The sequence below is a fragment of the Ahaetulla prasina genome, chromosome 1 (assembly GCF_028640845.1).
Source record: "Ahaetulla prasina isolate Xishuangbanna chromosome 1, ASM2864084v1, whole genome shotgun sequence".
In the NCBI taxonomy this organism is placed as follows: Eukaryota; Metazoa; Chordata; class Lepidosauria; order Squamata; family Colubridae; genus Ahaetulla; species Ahaetulla prasina.
Window position 1 is genome coordinate 261,454,990 of NC_080539.1, and position 20,219 is coordinate 261,475,208.

General features: G+C 38.0%; 1 protein-coding gene across 3 annotated transcripts in view; it reads right to left on the reverse strand.

Annotated features, from left to right (window-relative positions):
- Nucleotides 1-20,219, reverse strand: part of SLC25A22 (solute carrier family 25 member 22) — an 80,324-nt gene that overhangs the window by 14,218 nt on the left and 45,887 nt on the right. For all 3 annotated transcript variants that reach the window (XM_058157201.1, XM_058157210.1, XM_058157220.1), the window contains exons 5-9: nt 18,706-18,796; nt 7,504-7,622; nt 3,841-4,015; nt 3,145-3,299; nt 633-708 (exon numbers count right to left, since the gene is read on the reverse strand). In XM_058157201.1, coding sequence (XP_058013184.1) covers nt 633-708; nt 3,145-3,299; nt 3,841-4,015; nt 7,504-7,622; nt 18,706-18,796 — 616 coding nt within the window. The remainder of the gene's footprint in view (nt 1-632; nt 709-3,144; nt 3,300-3,840; nt 4,016-7,503; nt 7,623-18,705; nt 18,797-20,219) is intronic.

The window sequence follows — 20,219 nt, forward strand, 5'->3', positions numbered from 1 at the left end:
ACACCACCCCTGGGAAGGGGCCCAGAAGATAAAGTATCACTCTTGAACTTGAGTCCACCTAGGTCTCGGGTCTGGCACCAGCCAGGAAATGGGGTGAGGGGGGTAGAGATAACAATTTGCAATCCAGGAGGTCTTGAAAGCTTTCAGAAGCTCTGCTCTGGGAATAATCAGATATAAACCCCTTCAAGGTGGTCTTTAGAGAGCTGTTGGGTTTGTTGCTGTTGTACTGGCCTCCATGCTTGTAACAAGAATTCTGCCTGAATTCTATTGCTGAGTTAGCCATTCATTCTCTGTGGTTGCTAATTCTTGGGGTTTAACTTATTGTGAGTGACACAGAGTATGGGGTGGTTAAGGATCACCATGGTAACCATGGACCTAACCCAAGTAACTGAGGTCTCAACAGACAACAAGGATAACACCCTAAATCTGGACCAGTCTTATCTTGGACGAGTTGTAATGTGGAGGACATCACCATAGAGGTGGGGTTTTTTTTGCCATAGTTGGGTCATTCTATGATTGCTTGCTGAAGCAGTAGAAAGTTTTATGCCAACCACTCTTAAGATACTATCCTTCCATTGCTAATCCTCTGTTAACTACTCATTAACAACATCCTACAGACAGAGATAATTTACCTGGCACAGTCTATTATCCCTGAATATGTGTCTTCATTGACTCCTCTCTGCAAGGACTGAAGTCTTGTCTTGATTACTGCAGAAATATATAGTAGTAGAGTTTGTTATAATCAGTGCCTTAATTTGTGTCAAGTTATGTTTTGCAAGTTTTTCAATTGCTACAGATACTTCTATTCAATCAACCAAAGTTGTACTGGAAAAGATCTTATCAATTCTCACTCCAAGAACATATCTAATCTTGATTTAGAACATTCTTCTTAGAACTAATAATACAGTATTTGACAATGAAGAATTTGGATAATGTGCTGTGAAAATGACTTTGGGAGACAGAAGGAAGAGTTGGGCCTAGATATCCTCATGCAAATGTATCTCAGCCCACAAAAGGAAAAGAGGAGTGGGGACCATTTCAGAAGGGACCCTCCCTACTTCTCTATAAAGTAAAAATAAAAGAAGGGGTAAGAGCTTTTAGACCCTAACACTCAGAGGTTTTCAATGGAAAGAGATGTTGACAGCTTTTTGTTCGGAGTTGTTTGTGACCCACAATAAAATACATGGAAAAAATCCCATTGTTGAACAAATGAATCTAAGGTTAGGGTTAGGTTTACTTAGAGTAATGGCTGAAAAGTATTAATAGGGAATATTCTTAGCAGTTTTCTAAGAAAAGAGCTGGTGACAACTTTTTGTTCACAGTTGTTTGTGGACCACAGTAAAATACATGGGAAAATCCCATTGCCAATCAAAATGAATCTAGGTTAGGGTTAGAATTAGGGTTAGGGTTAGGGTTTGGTCTGATGGGAGACATGGCTAACAATTAATGTTAGGGATACATTCTTAGAGATTTTCTAAGGAAAGCAACGTTGATAGCTTTTCATTCGGAATTGTTTTTGGACCACAGTAAAATACATAGGAAAATCCCATTAGCAAGGAAAATGAATCTAAGGTTAATTCTTCTTGGAGTAGTACCCAAAAAGTAATGATAGGGATAGATTCTTAGAGGTTTTTCTAAAGAACATCACTGGCCGAGTTTCTTTCCGATTTGATTCTGAACCACAGTAAAATACATCGAAAAATTCCACTGCTAATGAAACTATGGTTAGAGTTAGGATTAGGGTTAGGTCTACTTGGAGTCATGACAAAAAATAATAATGCTAGGGATAGTTTCCTAGAGGTTTTCTAAGGAAAGTTGATAGCTTTTCGTTAGGAGTTGTTTGTGAACTACAGTAAATCACATGGGAAAATCCCATTGCCAAGGAAAATGAATCTAGGGTGAGGATTAGGTTTCATGGCAAAAAATTAATGCTAGGGATGGATTCTTAGGGGTTTTCTAAGGAAAGCGATGTTGATAGCTTTTCCTTTGGAGTAGTTTGTGGACCACACTAAAATACATGGGAAAATCCCATTGCCAATGAAAATGAATCTCAGGTTAGGGTTAGGTCTACTTGAAGTCATGGCTGAAAAGTATTGTTAGGGAAATTGTATATTCTTAGTGGTTTTCTAAGAAAAGTTATGGTGACAGCTTTTTGTTGAAATTTGTTTGTGGACCACAGTAAAATATATGGGAATATCAATTGCCAATGAAAATCAATCTACGGTTACAATTAGAGTTAAGGTTATGTCTACTAGGAATTATGCCCAAAAACTAATGTAGGCAATAGATTCTTAGCAGTTTTCTAAGATCAGAGACTGCGAGAGCTTTTCATTCAGTGTTATCTGTGGATTACAGTAAAATACACTCATAAATCTCTTTGCTAATCAAAATGAAAATAGGGTTAGGGTTCAGGTTAGGTCTACTTGGAGTCACAGCTGAATAGTATTGTTAAGAATATATTCTTAGAGATTTTCTAAGGGAAGAGACAGTAACAATTTTTCCTTTGGAATAGTTTGTGGACCCCAGCAAAATATATGGGGAAATTGCTTTTCTAATGAAAATGAATCTAGGGTTAAGGTTAGATCTAAACCAATAGTGTTAGTATTCCTGGTTGGTATATCTTTTCTGGGTTTTACCATTTGTAATCTAAATTTTGTTCAGTAAACTGTGTCCAAATGGCTGATTCATGAGAAGTATAGACTTCAACATGTGTAAGCCAACTCCTTGAGAAATCTCTGATGCTTCAGAGGAAGACATGTGGAGCTTCAGATGGTCTGGCGTTAACTCTTCATTCCACCTGGATTGCCTTAGCTAGAATAGCAGCAGAGAATAAATTATCCCAATAATCTTCTCCTCATTAGCAAATGAACATGCTGTGCTAATATACCGGACAGTGTTAACACAGGGAATTCTGATATTCATTTGCCAATAAGGACAAGGTTTTTCCAAATTTGCTTTTGATGTGTGGGAGCTAATTTAATTTAAAATATTCCAAACACTTAGGTCTTATTTTAATTACAGTTTTTAAATGTCTGTTTTACTGTTTTTGTTTTGTTTTGGTTGTTTTACTCAGCATCCATAGCCAGCAATGTTGATGGATCTTCCTGCCCCCGCACCCCCAATGAATGCTATAAAAGTACTTACCATCACAAGGATTGACAGCTACGGCTGCTGTGCTGCCTGCCGCACATCCAGACAGGAAGGAGACATAGAAAGGAGCCTTGACGTCAGGGCTCTTCTGCCCCAGTTTATTCAGGTTGGCGAACAGTGGAAAATAAACAATAGAAAATGGGACATCCCTACAAGAAGAGAGGCACACAATGAGTGGGATTTTGAAAAGCTGTTTCTTTCTATCCCATAATAGCACTAGTTAGCCACACATATATACATTATAACTATCTGATGTATGCATTGAGAAAGTAATTCTGTTTCTCACTTTATAGTTGCATTTAGCTCCATAAAGTTACTCCACAGAGCATCCCTGGCACGTTTTTGGCCTTCCTGACTGAATGAACACTGAAGTGAAGGTAATGGTGCTCATTTAGATCTACCCCTTTCCAGCCAAGCCCCTTCTTCTCTCCTATAATATTTTCTTGTTTCCAATTTACATGCAAAGAAACCAAAATCAGCAGCAAGCAGTAGCGACTCTTAACCTAATTTTAGAAATACCTCAGAAATAATAAATACAACATTTCTGACAGAAACGCATGGTTTCTTCTGAACAGGGATAGAGCCAAGTGGCTGTGCTCAAAGGCAGGAATTTCCATACATTAAGACCTTTTGCCTAAACACACACATGGCATTGAAATGGTGGTGTGTGCATCTGGAGAAAATGCCAACCTGAGCAACGTGGCTCCAAGTCCTTTATACAGTCCTGCAATGCCTTTGCTCCGAAGCAAATCTCTTGTGATTTGCATCGCTGTCATTCGCGTCTCTACAACCGACTCTGCAGCTCCGGTGCCAGTGGATGATGGGCTGAGCTGAGCTTGTCCTATCATGGACTTCTTCTGAGCAGCTGCAGAGGAACCAAAACAGCAAAACCACTTAGATTCTTCCATTTCAGTCTGTGGGTGCAGCACAAATGGAAACCACAACAGATGGTTAAGCTATTAAAAAGCTATTCTTCTCTGACTTCGGAATAAATGAAGAACAAGACACAAGAATTTTGCTTGTTCTTATTCAAAGACTACTTTGGTACATATGCCATTTGTATTTTTTTATTAGTTAGCTATTACCATTATGATGAACCAGGTTCCTGGAAGACCAATATATGTATATGTATTGATAAGGCCTGGAGGAACATTGTCCATGGGGTTGCGATGAGTTACACACGACTTCGCAACTAACAGCAACAAAAGGTATTGATATACTACTATATTTGAAAGATGTAGAATTCTTCTATCTATGAAAAAAAATTGCTATTATATATCAAGCCTGGACTGATGTGAAAGAAGAATATCTATTCCTGAGACTTTATATGTTGGTTTAATAAAACTGTCAACACTCAGCCTTTGAATTAGCTGGATAGTATTATTGTATAGTTAGTCCTCAACTTAAAACCACAGATGTGGCCAGAAGTTCTCTCAAAGTTGGATCCAGTTTTATGACAATCATGCGGTCATTAAACATATCCAGCTTCCCCAATGGGTATTTTTTTTACTAGAAATAGGCAAAAGAAAAAAAATATCAGAAATCATGACCATGACTATAGGATGCTACATCTAATCCTGAATATGAGCCAGTTGCCAAATATGTGAATTATAATCAAGTGACCGTGTGTGTGTGCATGCGTATGTGACGGTCGTAACTGCAATTACATCTCATAAATCATTTTTTTCCAAGGATATTAGAACTTTGAATAATTGTTAAACAAATGGTTGTTAAGTTGAGGACCACAGTACCTGTATAAGGTCTAGGTTTAATTCATTATTTAAAAATTGGATCATGGGGTTGAAATGAAAATAATATAATTTCAGCAGCTGATACATTGTTTTCTTTGTTATTCAACTTATAGTTAGTTGAATATAGTTAGAATTATATACAATGTAGGTGTAGGTTTTTGGTTTTAATGTTTTAATGTTACTTCACATTTTTTGTTTAAATTTTTTTTTTCTTTTCCTTTTCAGGCAGTTACCTTTTTTCCCCCCTTTCCTTAGGTAGTTTAGAATTGCTTCCCCCCCTTTTTCACTACACAGTTATTTGTACAATTTATAATTCATATTTAGTCTTTGTATATATTTTACATTATAACATCCAATAGTCCTGCATTCATTAATAAATATAGTTATAATTGTTATAGTTAAGATGCTATTTAGGTTATACACAATATTGTACTAGCAAGTACGGTTTTTTATAAAATAAATGTTAATGTTTCTGAAGTGTATTAAAATCATATTTAAAAATAATAAATTAAGAGTCCTGGGAAAGAAACCACAAACTGAAAATGATACCACAAAAAGTGGAGCCAACAATCACAGTGGAATGAAGAGGTGGACATCTCTTTGATAATTCCTCTCAAGATAAAGTGAGGATTTGAGATTGACCACAAGTGCTCCAAACAGTTGCTCCTCACAAGGAGACTGCAAGACAGCGATCTCTGGCAGATTTAGAACTCTGGGAGGTCAGGAAATAGATATCTTGCACAAATTATAGTCAATGCCTTTAAAATTCCTTTTTCTAATCACTTCTGAAATTTGTTTTGTATCTGCTTCAAAACAAGCAGATGCTTTTTAGGAAGCTTTATGATCTTGCCAGACCAAAATATTACCTTTAATCTCAATCTTAATCTTGTAAAAGTTTTACTTTTCCCTCTTTGAATTTTTGCTGTTATCAGTTAAGGGCACAAATCAGGGGCAGCCATTTTAATTTATGTTTAAAATCTACACCCTCTGCTTTTTCCCATTAACTACTCTATTTGTAATCTTTCTGTTTTTTGCCACAGTAGGCTATTTGAAGTCTTAGCAAAGCTAGTGTATAGAGTTAAAATAGCTTCTGAGCAACCAAGATACTTATGTCAAGCTTTGTGCTACACAGTGACAATTTTCTGCAAATAATAGTAATAATAAAAATAATCTGCCTTAGCTTATTTGAACTGAAAAATGCAGAGACAGGGAAAAAGAAGCAAATAAAAGTATAAAGAGATAATATAGTGTGGTGCTCAGTCACAACAGTCTAGCTTGACATAATGTCTATACTAGACTGAGGCTTTAGGAAATAAATGAACAGTGTGGCTGACTCAGCTCCAACAATAGCAGTCATTTTTCATTCAACTCTATGTCCCACACTAACATCACTCCAAAAGGAGGCGGAAGTGGCTCCCACAAGCACTATGAACTTTTAGGTTAGGGACTCGCATCCCAACACTTCCACCTTCAAATGGACGGTGTCCATTTGAAGATGAGGTGAACCATTCCTGAATGGTTCAGGATCATTCCTGAATCAGTAAAATTAATATTTAATATAGTAAATGAAGTGTGTCCCACCATTTCAGAGCACACATATTCATCCCTTTTCCTGCTCTACACACAGATTGAGTACTGGGTTTTGTTTTGAAGTAGACAAAAAATGTGTGTGTGTGTGTGTGTGTGTGTGTGTGTGTAGTAGAAGAGTGGCACATAAAACTTGCATAAGGCAAAACTAATGCACCTCTAGGGCTTTGGAAAGCAACTGTACAAGTGGGGAAAACAGAAAAAGTTGAATAAAAGCATCAAGAGTGACTAATTCTTTTCCTTGCGCGAGTTCTCCAGTTTAATAATTTACTACCACAGGAAAGCTATTATTTTTCCTGTCTTTTGTCCACTATTTAAATACTTAAAAATCCAGTTTCATTAAAAAAAGAGTCCTATACATGAGGTAAATCACCCATGTCTGGACAAAAAGTGAAAAGGCTTCTCCATAAATAAAGGGGAGGAACTGATCTTATCATAGCTCTAATTTGTCAGATTGCAAATTTATTCCTAAACTTTATTATTGAATTCAGCTATTAAAAATGGGGCTATTTAAGAAACCTTTTGACTCTTCCATTTCTTATATTTATTGCTATTTGTTAGCTGGTTCTATCTTTAGTTTGATTTATTTTTAATCTTTTGGAGATTATTTATGCAGATGTATAATTGTACCATGGATGTTTTAATAACATTGTGATTGTAACCTGCTGAGTCTTTTATCGACTGCAATGGGTGAAAAAAAAGTAACAATAATTCAATATTCCCAATCTGGCATTCTGTCATTGTTTTATAGAGGCCCTCCTGTTATCTCCATGACTCCTGACCATTTTCAGGACACAGTGGAAATTTTAGTCTAAATCTATATCTATGATCGGTGGTTTGGAAAAACTGCATCTTTCTCTTTGTAAAATCTTAAGTTAGGATAGCTTGCCTCAAGTCCCTCTTCCCATGAAGTAGCTCACTCTTAGCTTTCTTCCATTATTAGGAATCATTGGATGTATTTTCTGTTATTACATGAGCACTATAAGGAAAGTAGAGAGAGAGAGAGATAAGGTACCAATTCGGCCTGCATCTTGCAGCTGGATTTTGAGCATCTCCATGGGAGTAGTAACAATCACCTGGCAGGTCCCTGCCCCACAACCAGCCAGCATCTCTTTCGGCAGCGTCAACTTGCCCCTGGCAAAAAGACAAAGAAGAAAGAAACAAGCACACAAGAAAATGAGCTAGGCAATCCAACCACCCAGCATAATCTGATTTCAAGCAGCAGCAGCAACAGCAGCAGCAGCAGCAGCAACAACAACAACAACAAACCAGACAAGTTTTGTTCTTTCAGTCAAATGCCCAGTTTTTACTGCTAAGGAATCAAATGACAAACAAACTGTAAGGGAATGAGTGTCATCAAACCTGTCCAGTTTGGTCTTCTTGATCATGAATGCAATGGCATATAAAATCTGAAGACTACTAGCTCAATAACACAGCACTGCAGCATAATTTTGAAAGACCAAAGGTTTTTTTAATGAACAAAGACAGCACTCAGAAAAATGAAATATATACTGTCCTTGCTTTTATTCAAAGACCATTTCTATGTTATTATTTTAAAACAAAAACTACAGCCAGATTTATCCAAGCACACTGTTTGGCAAAACACTGAAGACACAAACAAATAAACCACAAACATTGGAGGCAAGGGAAAAAAATTCCGGGGGGATTAGTTACGTTAATCTGTAAAGCTAGATGTCTCTCTAAGAGGTTGACAAGAATCCTGTCTTGGAAATAAAGCCACTGCAGTGCTAGACAGTAAATCTCTCCCTTACAGTATTTTGGCTCTGCAGAAGTGTAATGCAAATCATAATACAACATACAGCTGTCATCACCTGATGACATTACCAAGTCAAAATGTAATAGGAGACTTTAGCCACAGGAGTATCATCACCATCTGAGCAAAGGAGGATAACAGGAAAGGAATTTGGTCATCTTAGTCAGACAACACTTTGAGAAAGAAGTAACTTTCAAGGAGGACAATATAAGGGGGATGAAGGAGAAAAACAACTGCATCATGGGTTGTCCCTTTAACCCTGAGGCATATTGGCTTTAGTTTTAGCCCTTTCCATCAAACTACAATCGACTGTTGTAGAAGTTTGTAATCTCAAAAGCCTCATAGGTAACTCCAAGAGTGCCTATAAAATTTGCCAACATATTGTAGGATTTTCATGGGAGAAAAGAAAAATAATTAAATACATGAGTTTGCTTAAATGAATTAAATGTTAAACTATTTGTTTTCCACTATTGGCTACAAACAAATAGGAAGTTTCACAAACTTTTGATAACTTAGCATAATATAAGTGATTAAAACTGAAACTCTTAGCCTGTAACACTAGGCAAAAGCAGAGCAGTTCAGAGTGTTGGGAACACAGCAGGCTGAAATCCGATCACACTCAAGTCATCAAGAGGTTATCTTGATTAAATTAAATTTAAAATTAAAAGTTAATAAAAAATTAAAATTAAAAGCCAAAATTAAAAGAATATGCTACTTGATTAAAAAACAAAGCCCTCCCATACCATGCCTCCTAGTAAAATTCAGAGACTTTCTGTTTTCTTCTTTTCTTCTTTTCATTTAACTTCATGACTGGAAACATTTTATGATGTTTATATGGCTTTTTTGAAGGGACTTTTGACAAGGCATCCATGACCAATGAGCAGCCTAAACAGAAAGAATGATCTGAAACAATGCTTCCGCATTTTTATATGTACTCATTCTTTTGCATTTTTAATATATTTGTTACTGTACATGGTGGAAAATATGAGAGGAGACCATTAAATCACTTTAGTTACGCTGAATAAAGAGGATCAGGAAAACATAGTTTAGGTAAGCCTAGCATAAATCACACAGAGATCCAGAGTGGAACCCTCTTTCTGAGTGCACAGGCTGGCCTATTTCTTGCATGATGGTTAATTTGTCACTTCTCAGAGAATTCAGAGCAGCCAAAGATCTTGGCTACCAGCCACTAGCTAGAGCTGGAAATGAGGTGGTACATTGCCCAGTTATGTCTTCAAAGCCAACACCACATAGCTGAAGCTTAGCATCTGTGATCCATCAAAATCTTCCCTCTGTGGGAAGCCTGGAGTAGCATAACATTCATCCCCTTACCTAGAGGGACTGCCACTGCTTCAAGTTTCCTCTCCGGCTCAGAAAAATAGCTTCAGGCAACCACATGCAGCCCGTTCTTCAGTCTGCATGATTGCTGCTTAGGTGCGGAGTTCTCTCATCTGAGGAGATTATAGTTGTAAGGCCACAGCAGACATGATCAAATCACTAAATATAGATTTCTCCTTTGAGAATATAGGAAGGAATTTTCACTGCACCCAAGTCACATTGGTACAAAAAGAAAACAGAGTTGGCAACATCCTTTTTAAACCATTAAAGCAATCAATTCCCTCCTTGAATAGAATCCGTCAGGGAATCAATTCTCTAAGGGACTAATTTTCTGTATTAGTTTTTTCTCACAAAATAACTCTTAACTCCCTCATAGGTTTAGATTTTCTTTTGAATATCTGTTGAAAATTATTTTTGCGTACTCAAAAACTGAGAAGTGGGCACTAGCTACTTTAAAAATACTTTGACTCCTTTTATGATGAGCTATAATATTTTAAAAATTGAAGTTAGTTTGTCGCTTGCCTCCAAAATTTTCCCCACATATTTCACTGAAACATGACTGAAATAATCTTAGTTTCTGGATCAGGATGTGTAGAAACTAGGTCATAGCCTGCTTGTGATATCTATTTTTGGTAAAATGTTGAGCTTCTCCTGATTGGTGGAAGGCTACTTTGGAAAAGCTCTCCAGATACGTTGGAAAAGCAATTCCCACCATTTCTAATTAGCTAGGCTGAAGTCATTCTGGAAGCTGCAGTCTGATGGATGCTGCTTTGAAAAATACTGTTCTAAAGAATGCTGGATAAGTAAAAATTATCTAATTTTTTACAGTATAATCATTAATTTTATCACCACAATCATCATTTATAATCAGTTTTTCCATTACAGATATTCAAAAATGCATCATTCATTAACCAGAAATTCCTTAAATAAGCCTTTACAATTTAACAATCTTAAGTAAACTGAAGACCGGTGGTAGACCCTTGATAAAAGGAGATCATACCATATTTAGCAAAACAAAAAACAAAAAAACCCACCACCCCATGAACATAATTACAGCTGCATTAAAAACAAATTAAATATTCAGTATTAATTGAAACAATTTCCCAAGAATAACATAAGGTTAGGAAAAAAATATTTCTCATAACAATTAGCATATATCTTCTAGGCTTTTAAAGTGATAAAGAAAAGGCTGGAGTTGATCTTCAGAATTTCCCCAATTCCATTGGGCTACCACTTTCGGCAGAATTAATCTCAGCTGCTTTTACAACCTAGTAAATGGATTTTGAATAAGGGAGTGGGGTGGTAGTGGCTACAGTTAGGTTTTTGAAAATATGGTTACTTCAGCAGAATGGTTGTTACAACATGGCTAGCCAATCAAAGAACATCTCTTTACCAGAAAGTGAATTCATGAAGATACTTCCTGGATACTATGCCACAGAGAAACTAGGCATTGTAAGCATAAGTTCTTTGCAGATCCCTCGCATCCTGGACATAAACTGTTTCAACTCCTACCCTCAAAACGACGCTATAGAGCACTGCACACCAGAACAACTAGACACAAGAACAGTTTTTTCCCGAAGGCCATCACTCTGCTAAACAAATAATTCCCTCAACACTGTCAGACTATTTACTGAATCTGCACTACTATTAATCGTTTCATAGTTCCCATCACCAATCTCTTTCCACTTATGACTGTATGACTATAACTTGTTGCTGGCAATCCTTATGATTTACATTGATATATTGATCATCAATTGTGTTGTAAATGTTGTACCTTGATGAACGTATCTTTTCTTTTATGTACACTGAGAGCATATGCACCAAGACAAATTCCTTGTGTGTCCAATCACACTTGGCCAATAAAAATTCTATTCTATTCTTTCTCATTTTTGTTTGTTAAGCAAAACAGTATCACTTACAAGAAACATAAAAAGGACGTATCAATTTCCCTGCTGATTAGGATAGGATGCATAAAGAAACAGTTAATGCAACCAAGCTTAATAGATAGGAAGGGAAAAAAACAACACTCAGCAAATATACCCTATTTGGTCAACCCCACACAGCAATGTGAAGGTGAAGATAAAAAGAATAAGATTATAGTGCACCACAGGAAGGAGTCAATATTAATGAGGATAAAGTTCCTTTGGAAAAAGTAATACAGATAGTTCTCGTTTAGTGGCCATAACTGGACCGGAAACTTGGTCATTAAGTAAAATGGTTGCTAACTGAAACCACAACTGTGCTTTCAATCTTACTTTAGCTTTCCTTTGCTTTACAGACCTTCAAAGGTCACAAGTGCAAGGCTTGGTCGTAAACTTACTTTTTGATCACTGTCATAATAGCAAACTGTCACTAAATGAGGCAGTCACTAAACAAAGATTATAGTCAGAACATTTTTTTTAATGTTTGAACTGGGTACTGCTCATACTGAGTCACAGTACCGAATGGGACCAAATGATAGTGTACATATGCTCCAAAATCGCCTGTAGAAATTATGCAGTGCAATGCTAGATACTATTTTTAGACCCTTGCAAGTACATATTTTTCTGACGACAAAGTCCTATAAATATTTGTTTAGATGCAAGTTTCACAATGCTTGAAAGGATTTGTGCCTTTCAGAGGCCTTGACCATTCTTCTTTCCCTCATGAAGTCCACCATCGTTTGGTATAAAATATAACTAACACCTTGAACTGGGTCACCTCTGTTAGAGAGATTGGAGCTACACAGCATGTTTTGTTGAAGGCTGCCATGGGAACTGTAGTTAAACAATAATCGAACAACTCCTTCCAACATCTTATTATAGGCTAATTTTACCATTAGCTTATGGTAATATGGTCGACAGTGGAACCAATTATTCAGAAAAGTGCTTCCCTTTACTAAGGATATTTAGGGAGATGTTGTGAATGGCTTAATGGAGATTTCCAAGAGATTCTAAAAGGAAAAAACAATACTCAGCAAATATACCCTATTTGGTCAACCCCACAGAGCAATGTGAAGGTGAAGATAAAAAGAATAAGATTATATTGCACCACAGGAAGGAGTCAATATTAATGAGGATAAAGTTCCTTTGGAAAAAGTAATACAGATAGTTCTCGTTTAGTGGCCATAACTGGACCGGAAACTTGGTCATTAAGTAAAATGGTTGCTAACTGAAACCACAACTGTGCTTTCAATCTTATTTCAGCTTTCCTTTGCTTTACAGACCTTCAAAGGTCACAAGTGCAAGGCTTGGTCGTAAACTTACTTTTTGATCACTGTCATAATAGCAAACTGTCACTAAATGAGGCAGTCACTAAACAAAGATTATAGTCAGAACATTTTTTTTAATGTTTGAACTGGGTACTGCTCATACTGAGTCACAGTACCAAATGGGACCAAATGATAGTGTACATATGCTCCAAAATCGCCTGTAGAAATTATGCAGTGCAATGCTAGATACTATTTTTAGACCCTTGCAAGTACATATTTTTCTGACGACAAAGTCCTATAAATATTTGTTTAGATGCAAGTTTCACAATGCTTGAAAGGATTTGTGCCTTTCAGAGGCCTTGACCATTCTTCTTTCCCTCATGAAGTCCACCATCGTTTGGTATAAAATATAACTAACACCTTGAACTGGGTCACCTCTGTTAGAGAGATTGGAGCTACACAGCATGTTTTGTTGAAGGCTGCCATGGGAACTGTAGTTAAACAATAATCGAACAACTCCTTCCAACATCTTATTATAGGCTAATTTTACCATTAGCTTATGGTAATATGGTCGACAGTGGAACCAATTATTCAGAAAAGTGCTTCCCTTTACTAAGGATATTTAGGGAGATGTTGTGAATGGCTTAATGGAGATTTCCAAGAGATTCTAAAAGGAAAAAAACAACCTATATAATGAAATTATCTACAGAAGGACATGGTTAAGTCTTAGTTTACCAGACTTACTTTATCCCCAATGGTAACTGAATGTTCCCACTTAGGATGGCCCCTGACTAGTTACACTTTTAATCAGATCTTTTAGGGTATTTTTACACTTCTTGTGGTTATTTTATCAATCATAGTTGTTTGTAAGTCACAGTGCTTGGGAGACAAACAAAATGGGGATATAGTTATCCCCAGTAAGTGGGGATATAGTTAAAAATAATTAATAGGGTAATAGTTATCATAGTACCAATCAGCAAGTTTGAAAATTAATGTAGCGCATGCATTACAGTGCACACTATGCAGTCAAATAAGGGGATTCATAATGGTCAGGGAATACCAAGGCATAAAAGCCTATGAGGTATCTCTCCAATTGTATTGTTATCATTATGGCACTGTTGGCACAACATGCATAAGCAGGTTAGTCATTAACCAGTAAATGGTTCTAGCAGCATATGATGACATTGTGAACATCCACTCACTTTGTGGACTAAGAGTCCCCACCAGCAGGCCTCCCACTCCACCTCCCTTCACAATGCTGTGTACTGATCATCATCCCTCCCCTCTCTGAATACAGCCCCAGGGACAGAAGGCAAGATTCCCCAGGGAATACAGAAAAACCACCCATCTTCTTCCATGTTTTTCCAACTGATGTGCTGAGAGTACTAAAATGCGGACACCAACAATAACATGATGTGCACTTGAAACAATTCTATATCTGCACTTGAAATGGAAAAACATAGCTCTGTATTCTTTAAAACTTGTGTGCTACAGTGCTGAATCAAATCATTAAAATTCCAGTTCAAGTACCAGCTGGCGTTAAGTTTGTTTTTTCTATCTCTGCAATCACTCATTTGCAAGAGCAGCACATGTATTAATATTTTTACTATACTGAGGGACATGTGAATGTGCATTCTTAATACCTAATACTTAACTTTGACACCAGAACCACTTCCATGCTATTGGTTTTATTGTTACCCGTACTTCTAACACAAATGCTACAAAACTGTCTTCGAGACCAGATGTCTAAAGCAGGTAAAATCAGTTCCACTAATCTGGTGCTGCTGTTATCAACAAATCATTTAACAGCCATAACATGCTAATTAAGTGTTTCAAGAAATGCATTTCCATGCATTCCACAAGGAATTTGACTCTGAAGCCCGTTGCATCCTTAGAAGTTTTAGATTATCACAAATACAGGGGCTATAACCCCCGAGGTCAACCCACAGAGTCATAATTGAGAATGCACATAGGGAACAGATAAAAGCAGATATACTACTGAATTTAATAATCCCAGTTTAAGTTTGCTGCTTAAACAAACAAAAATCCTGATATTACTTATGCAACCCACTGAAAAAAAGAAAATCCCTATGGCTGCTTTATAGAAATCAGTGTTTCAGATGAAAAGGGATCCTGAATGTTTGCATGATTAAACTGGTAATATTTATTCAAGCTGCCAGACCCCTTGTGCAGGGAAACAATATTCATTTTCTACACTGACCATTAAAATTCAGATAGCATGATTACAAACTGAACATTTCATATCTTTGGGTGACCCGAGGAAGGAGCAAAGGGATGTATCTAGCTGCCTTAGTGGAAGAGAAGGCGAAGCACCCATCAAACAGCTTCATCCCAAATTAAAGCATCGTTTTTCTTCCACCTTTCACTACTGCAAATGCTTCTGTTTCAACACATTGCTTCACAATTTCTCTTCATTCGAAGATAATAAAGCTTCATACCTGTGGATTCACAGTCAGTATTCCAGTAAGCCTTTCGCAGGACAAAGGCATTCTGAAGTTAAGTGTAAGTTAAGTGTAAGTCTCTGGAGGGCCAGGGATAGGGGTTACTCCTCTGCCCTGGTCCTATTAGACCTCTCAGCGGCTTTTGATACCATCGACCATGGTATCCTGCTGCGCCGGTTGGAGGGGTTGGGAGTGGGAGGCACCGTTTATCGGTGGTTCTCCTCCTACCTCTCTGATCGGACGCAGACGGTGTTGACAGGGGGGCAGAGATCGACTCCAAGGTGCCTCATGTGTGGGGTGCCGCAGGGGTCGATTCTCTCACCCCTCCTGTTCAACATCTATATGAAGCCGCTGGGTGAGATCATCAGTGGCTTTGGGGTGAGATACCAACTGTACGCTGATGACACCCAGCTGTACTTTTCCACCCGGGCCACCCCAGTGAAGCTGTCGAGTGCTGTCCCGGTGTCTGGAAGCCGACGGGTCTGGATGGGGAGGAACAGGCTCAAACTTAATCCCTCCAAGGCGGAGTGGCTGTGGATGCGGCACCTCGGTACAGTCAGCTGCAGATGCGGCTGTCTGTCGGGGTGAATCATTGGCCCGATGGAGAAGGTACGCAACTTGGGCGTGCTCCTGGATGGTCGGTTGTCCTTTGAAGACCATTTGGCAACCGTCTCCAGGAGAGCATTTTATCAGGTTCGCCTGATCCGCCAGCTCGTCCTTCCTGGACGGGATGCCTTATGCACAGTCACTCATGCTCTCGTTACCTCTCGCCTGGACTACTGCAATGCTCTCTACATGGGGCTCCCTTGAAGAGCACCGGAGACTTCAGCTAGTTCAGAGCAGCGGCTCGCGGGTTATTGAGGGCGTCTCGGGCTCCCACATAACACCTATCCTCGCAGACTGCACTGGCTACCTGTTGTTTTCGGGTGCGCTTCAAGGTATTGGTTACCACCTTTAAAGCGCTCCATGGCTTAGGACCGGGCTATCTACGGGACCGCCTACTGCGGCTTCTATCTCCCATCGTCCGATGCGCTCCCACAGAGGGACTCCTCAGGGTGCCGTCAGCCAAACAGTGTCGACTGGCGGCCCCAGGGAGGGCCTTCTCTGTGGGAGCTCCGACCCTGTGGAACGAACTTCCCCTCGGACTTGACAATTACCTGACCTTAGGACCTTTCGCGAACTTAAAACTTATTTATTTCGTATGGCTGGACTAGCCTGATTTTATTTTTATTGGATGGGTTTTAAAATTTTGTTATTTTATGGGGAGTACGTTTTTAACATTTTGGGCATTTAAATTAGTTTTTAAGGGATGTTTTAATTACTGTGTGTATTTATATTTTATCTGCCTGTTCACCGCCCTGAGTCCTTTGGGAGAAGGCGGTATACAAATAAAATATTATTATTATTATTATTATTATTATTATTATTATTATTATTATTATTATTATTATTATTATTAGGATCATAATCTTTTGCAATCATTTATCCTGACAATTACCATGTTTTCCCGAAAATAAGACCCTGTCTTATATTTTTTTGAACCCTAAAATAAGCGCTTGCCCTTATAGTCATGCGCTCAAAAACCCGATTGGGCTTATTATCAGGGGATGTCTTATTTTGGGGGAAACAGGGTATATGATAACATAAAGAGACACAATCTACTGCATGTCGTAAAAATAAATAATGCAGTTTAGTTCAGTCTGTTAAACACAGTATTTTTAGCAGCCAAAATTGGTGACGGAAATAAGCGGCCCTCTGGGGACTGGCTTTCACTTTCATTTTCCATATGCATCATTCTCATCAGCTATCAGAATGACATCTTACAGCTATGAATCATTGTGTCCAATCCAAAGTTAAGACAAGAAAAACTGCATGTTTCTATTAATTGACCAATTTGCTGTGATCTTCAACAAGATAGTCATAGGCAAGTGTAAGTAAAAAGGATAATTATAAAAGGGGGGGGCTGTTTAGGATTGTAACTTATGGGGAAATGAGGAGGGTCTATTTTCCCTAATTTCTCTATTCCAAATCTTGGTGCTGATGTCATATTTCTTTCAGAGAATAGCAACTGCTGGAGGGGGAGACATTTAAAAGACTGCATGGTGTAGGAAGAAGAGTTAAACCCTTTCCCCCAACTATTATTTCTAAGAAGAAAACAAACAAAAGTGTGCATTTGCATTTTAATTTATTTACTTAGCATAAAAAGTCATAAAAGTGAGAAAGCAAAAGAGTTCCTCAAAAGATATAAAAAATTATATTTCTAGTAGGTGGAGTTAAATAACTAGAGGCAATGTTATTCAAATATCAACCAAATATAATGATTTAATTGGCCAATAATCTAGATTTAAATACTATAATTTTTTTGTCAATTCTGGATTATTTTCTTCTATTTTTCTTTCTTCTATTTCTATTTTCTTCTGTAGTATTTCTAAAAAGAATACAGTTCTAGGAAAAGTGTGTTTTCTGTAGTTAGTCAAATAATTTGGATACTTGAATCTAATCCCAAATTTTACCATAAAACTATGACAATGTGAAGTTTCCATGGCTTCCAAGCTGGCTTTGTTGACTTGCTAAACTGCTTAAAGTTGTTTTGGTGAACTAGAAATTGCATTTTTTCACATTATCTGCATATTAAGGATATTGCCTTAATATAGAAGTTGGAATTTTATTAAGCTATAACAAGATGCATCAACAATCATACCAGTAGTTAGTTTTGACTTACTTTTAGAACACCAAAACAGTAAGTAGCAACAATTCCTGCCCTGGCATAAGGAGTATATATTTTGATAGTGTACCAAATAAAGTAAAGGTAAAGGTTCCCCTCACCATTCCCCTCACACATACGTGCTAGTCATTGCTGACTCTAGGGGGCGGTGCTCATCTCCGTTTCAAAGCCGAAGAGCCAGCGCTGTCCGAAGACGTCTCCATGGTCATGTGGCCAGCATGACTCAACACCAAAGGCGCACGGAACGCTGTTACCTTCCCACCAAAGGTGGTCCCTATTTTTTCTACTAGCATTTTTATGTGCTTTCAAAACTGCTAGGTTGGCAGAAGCTGGGACAAGTAACGGGAGCTCACCCCGTTACACGGCAGCACTAGGGATTCAAACCGCTGAGCTGCCGACCTTTCGATCAACAAACTCAATGTCCTAGCCCATGAGCCACCGCGTCCCCTAGTGTACCAAATAGGAAATGTCAAAACCTGATAGTTTGTCTCACTCCCAAAAATATACAAATTGTTCTGGAGTTAGGATATATCCATTTCTATACTGTGGGCACAATTAAGCAGCTGAACATTATAGCAGCAAAATCAACAAAGATATTTATGTTTAACTGTTCTGTGAACTATAATAGGGAAAAATACACAGCAATGGAGTAACGTGAAATATTCCAGTTTAATCCTTCCATTTTTGTTGGAAATCCTTATGTGCAGTATGCCCCACACTCCACTTACCCATCTTTGGCAAGATGGTACCTAAAGAAATCATTGGCAGCTAACTTGATGGCTTTTTCTGGAGTCACAAGTGTTAGATTCACTGCAGCCCCTGGACAAGAAAAAGAACAGAAGGCAGAGTTTAGTGATTTAAGGGATTTTAAATCATCTTTGCATAGTGATAATCAATTGTGCTCAAAACAAAAAGTGAATCCTAGGAGTGGTATGGGAAAGGCATGTTATGATTGGCAGCCAGCAAATAGTGAAAATAGTGTTGCCACTTATCTTCTTTCTTATATTGTGTTGTAACTGTGCTACATAAAGACAGTTGTACATTCATACACTGGAAGACAGCTAAACTGCAGAGGAATTTTGTTAGCATCTTTTTTAAAGAGAAAGTACAATTCTTTCCCAACAGCTGGTGGTTAATGCTTAGACAAGGTAGGACAGTTGTCCCCAATGCCATTGCTTCAACTGTAGAAATATAAACTGATATTTGCACTGCATCTAACTGGAACAATCCTCCAATATGGCTGAATGACAACTCACACGTCCCTCCCCACTGGCCCAGCAGATGGAAGCTATATATATACAACAGCTTCCATCTGCTGGGCCAGTGGGGAGAGACATGTGAGTATATATATGGAGGGCCCCAGGGTTCATATCCATGAATTAGAACATATTTACAGGTTTGGGTTGTACCTGCACACAATGAAGTCACTGCATTGAAAAATATATACACCTTTTCAAGACATGCAGTCCAAAGTCAAGCTCTGCAATTTAGAATCCAATTGCTGTTGCAAAATTCACTGGCAATAAAGCCAGAAATAGCCAGTGAGCATTCCAGAAACATTTCTCTTGGCCCCATTTGTTTGTTTGAATATACAAAATAGGTCAGCTTTGTCATCACATGTTAAAAGGACCCTTTACTGTATTCCTTTCAAAATATTTTGACTCAGTCCAAAATCCATGTATGTTAATGGTAGATTCCTCCAATCTCCTTAAGAGGGATGAGTACGGACTGGAAAAACTAGTTCAAATCTTATTTATTATGAATTTGCTTGGGTGCCCTAGGCAAGCCACCTCCAACAACTTCAGTCCTCTCTTCTAGATAATGCTTAAGTCCTTCTTTAAAAAGGGGTTTTAGGGACTGCCAAAATCGTGCATATTAAGGTTCACATATTTTTATTCCTCAGGAAACTCCACATAAATATTTCTATTTATCAGTAACATTTTCCTGTCAATGGGGTCAACTTTCCTTTTGCCTGACACCTGTTTGTTCTGAGTGAAATCTTATTCAGAGGAAATTCTCTTTGCAAGAAAACACACCAGAATGCCACTTTCAGCCTGTTCTTTTCTCTGGCATGTAGACAGCCTTTGACAGGGATCTGGGAAAGAGGGACTCTATTATATATAGAGAGAGAACCTAAGAACAAATCCCAGGGCTACAGAGAAGATCCCAAGCTGTGCCTGACTCAGGGAGGACAAAGGAAAGGGGTATTACTAATGCTAGGGTGACCCACTTTCTGAAATCA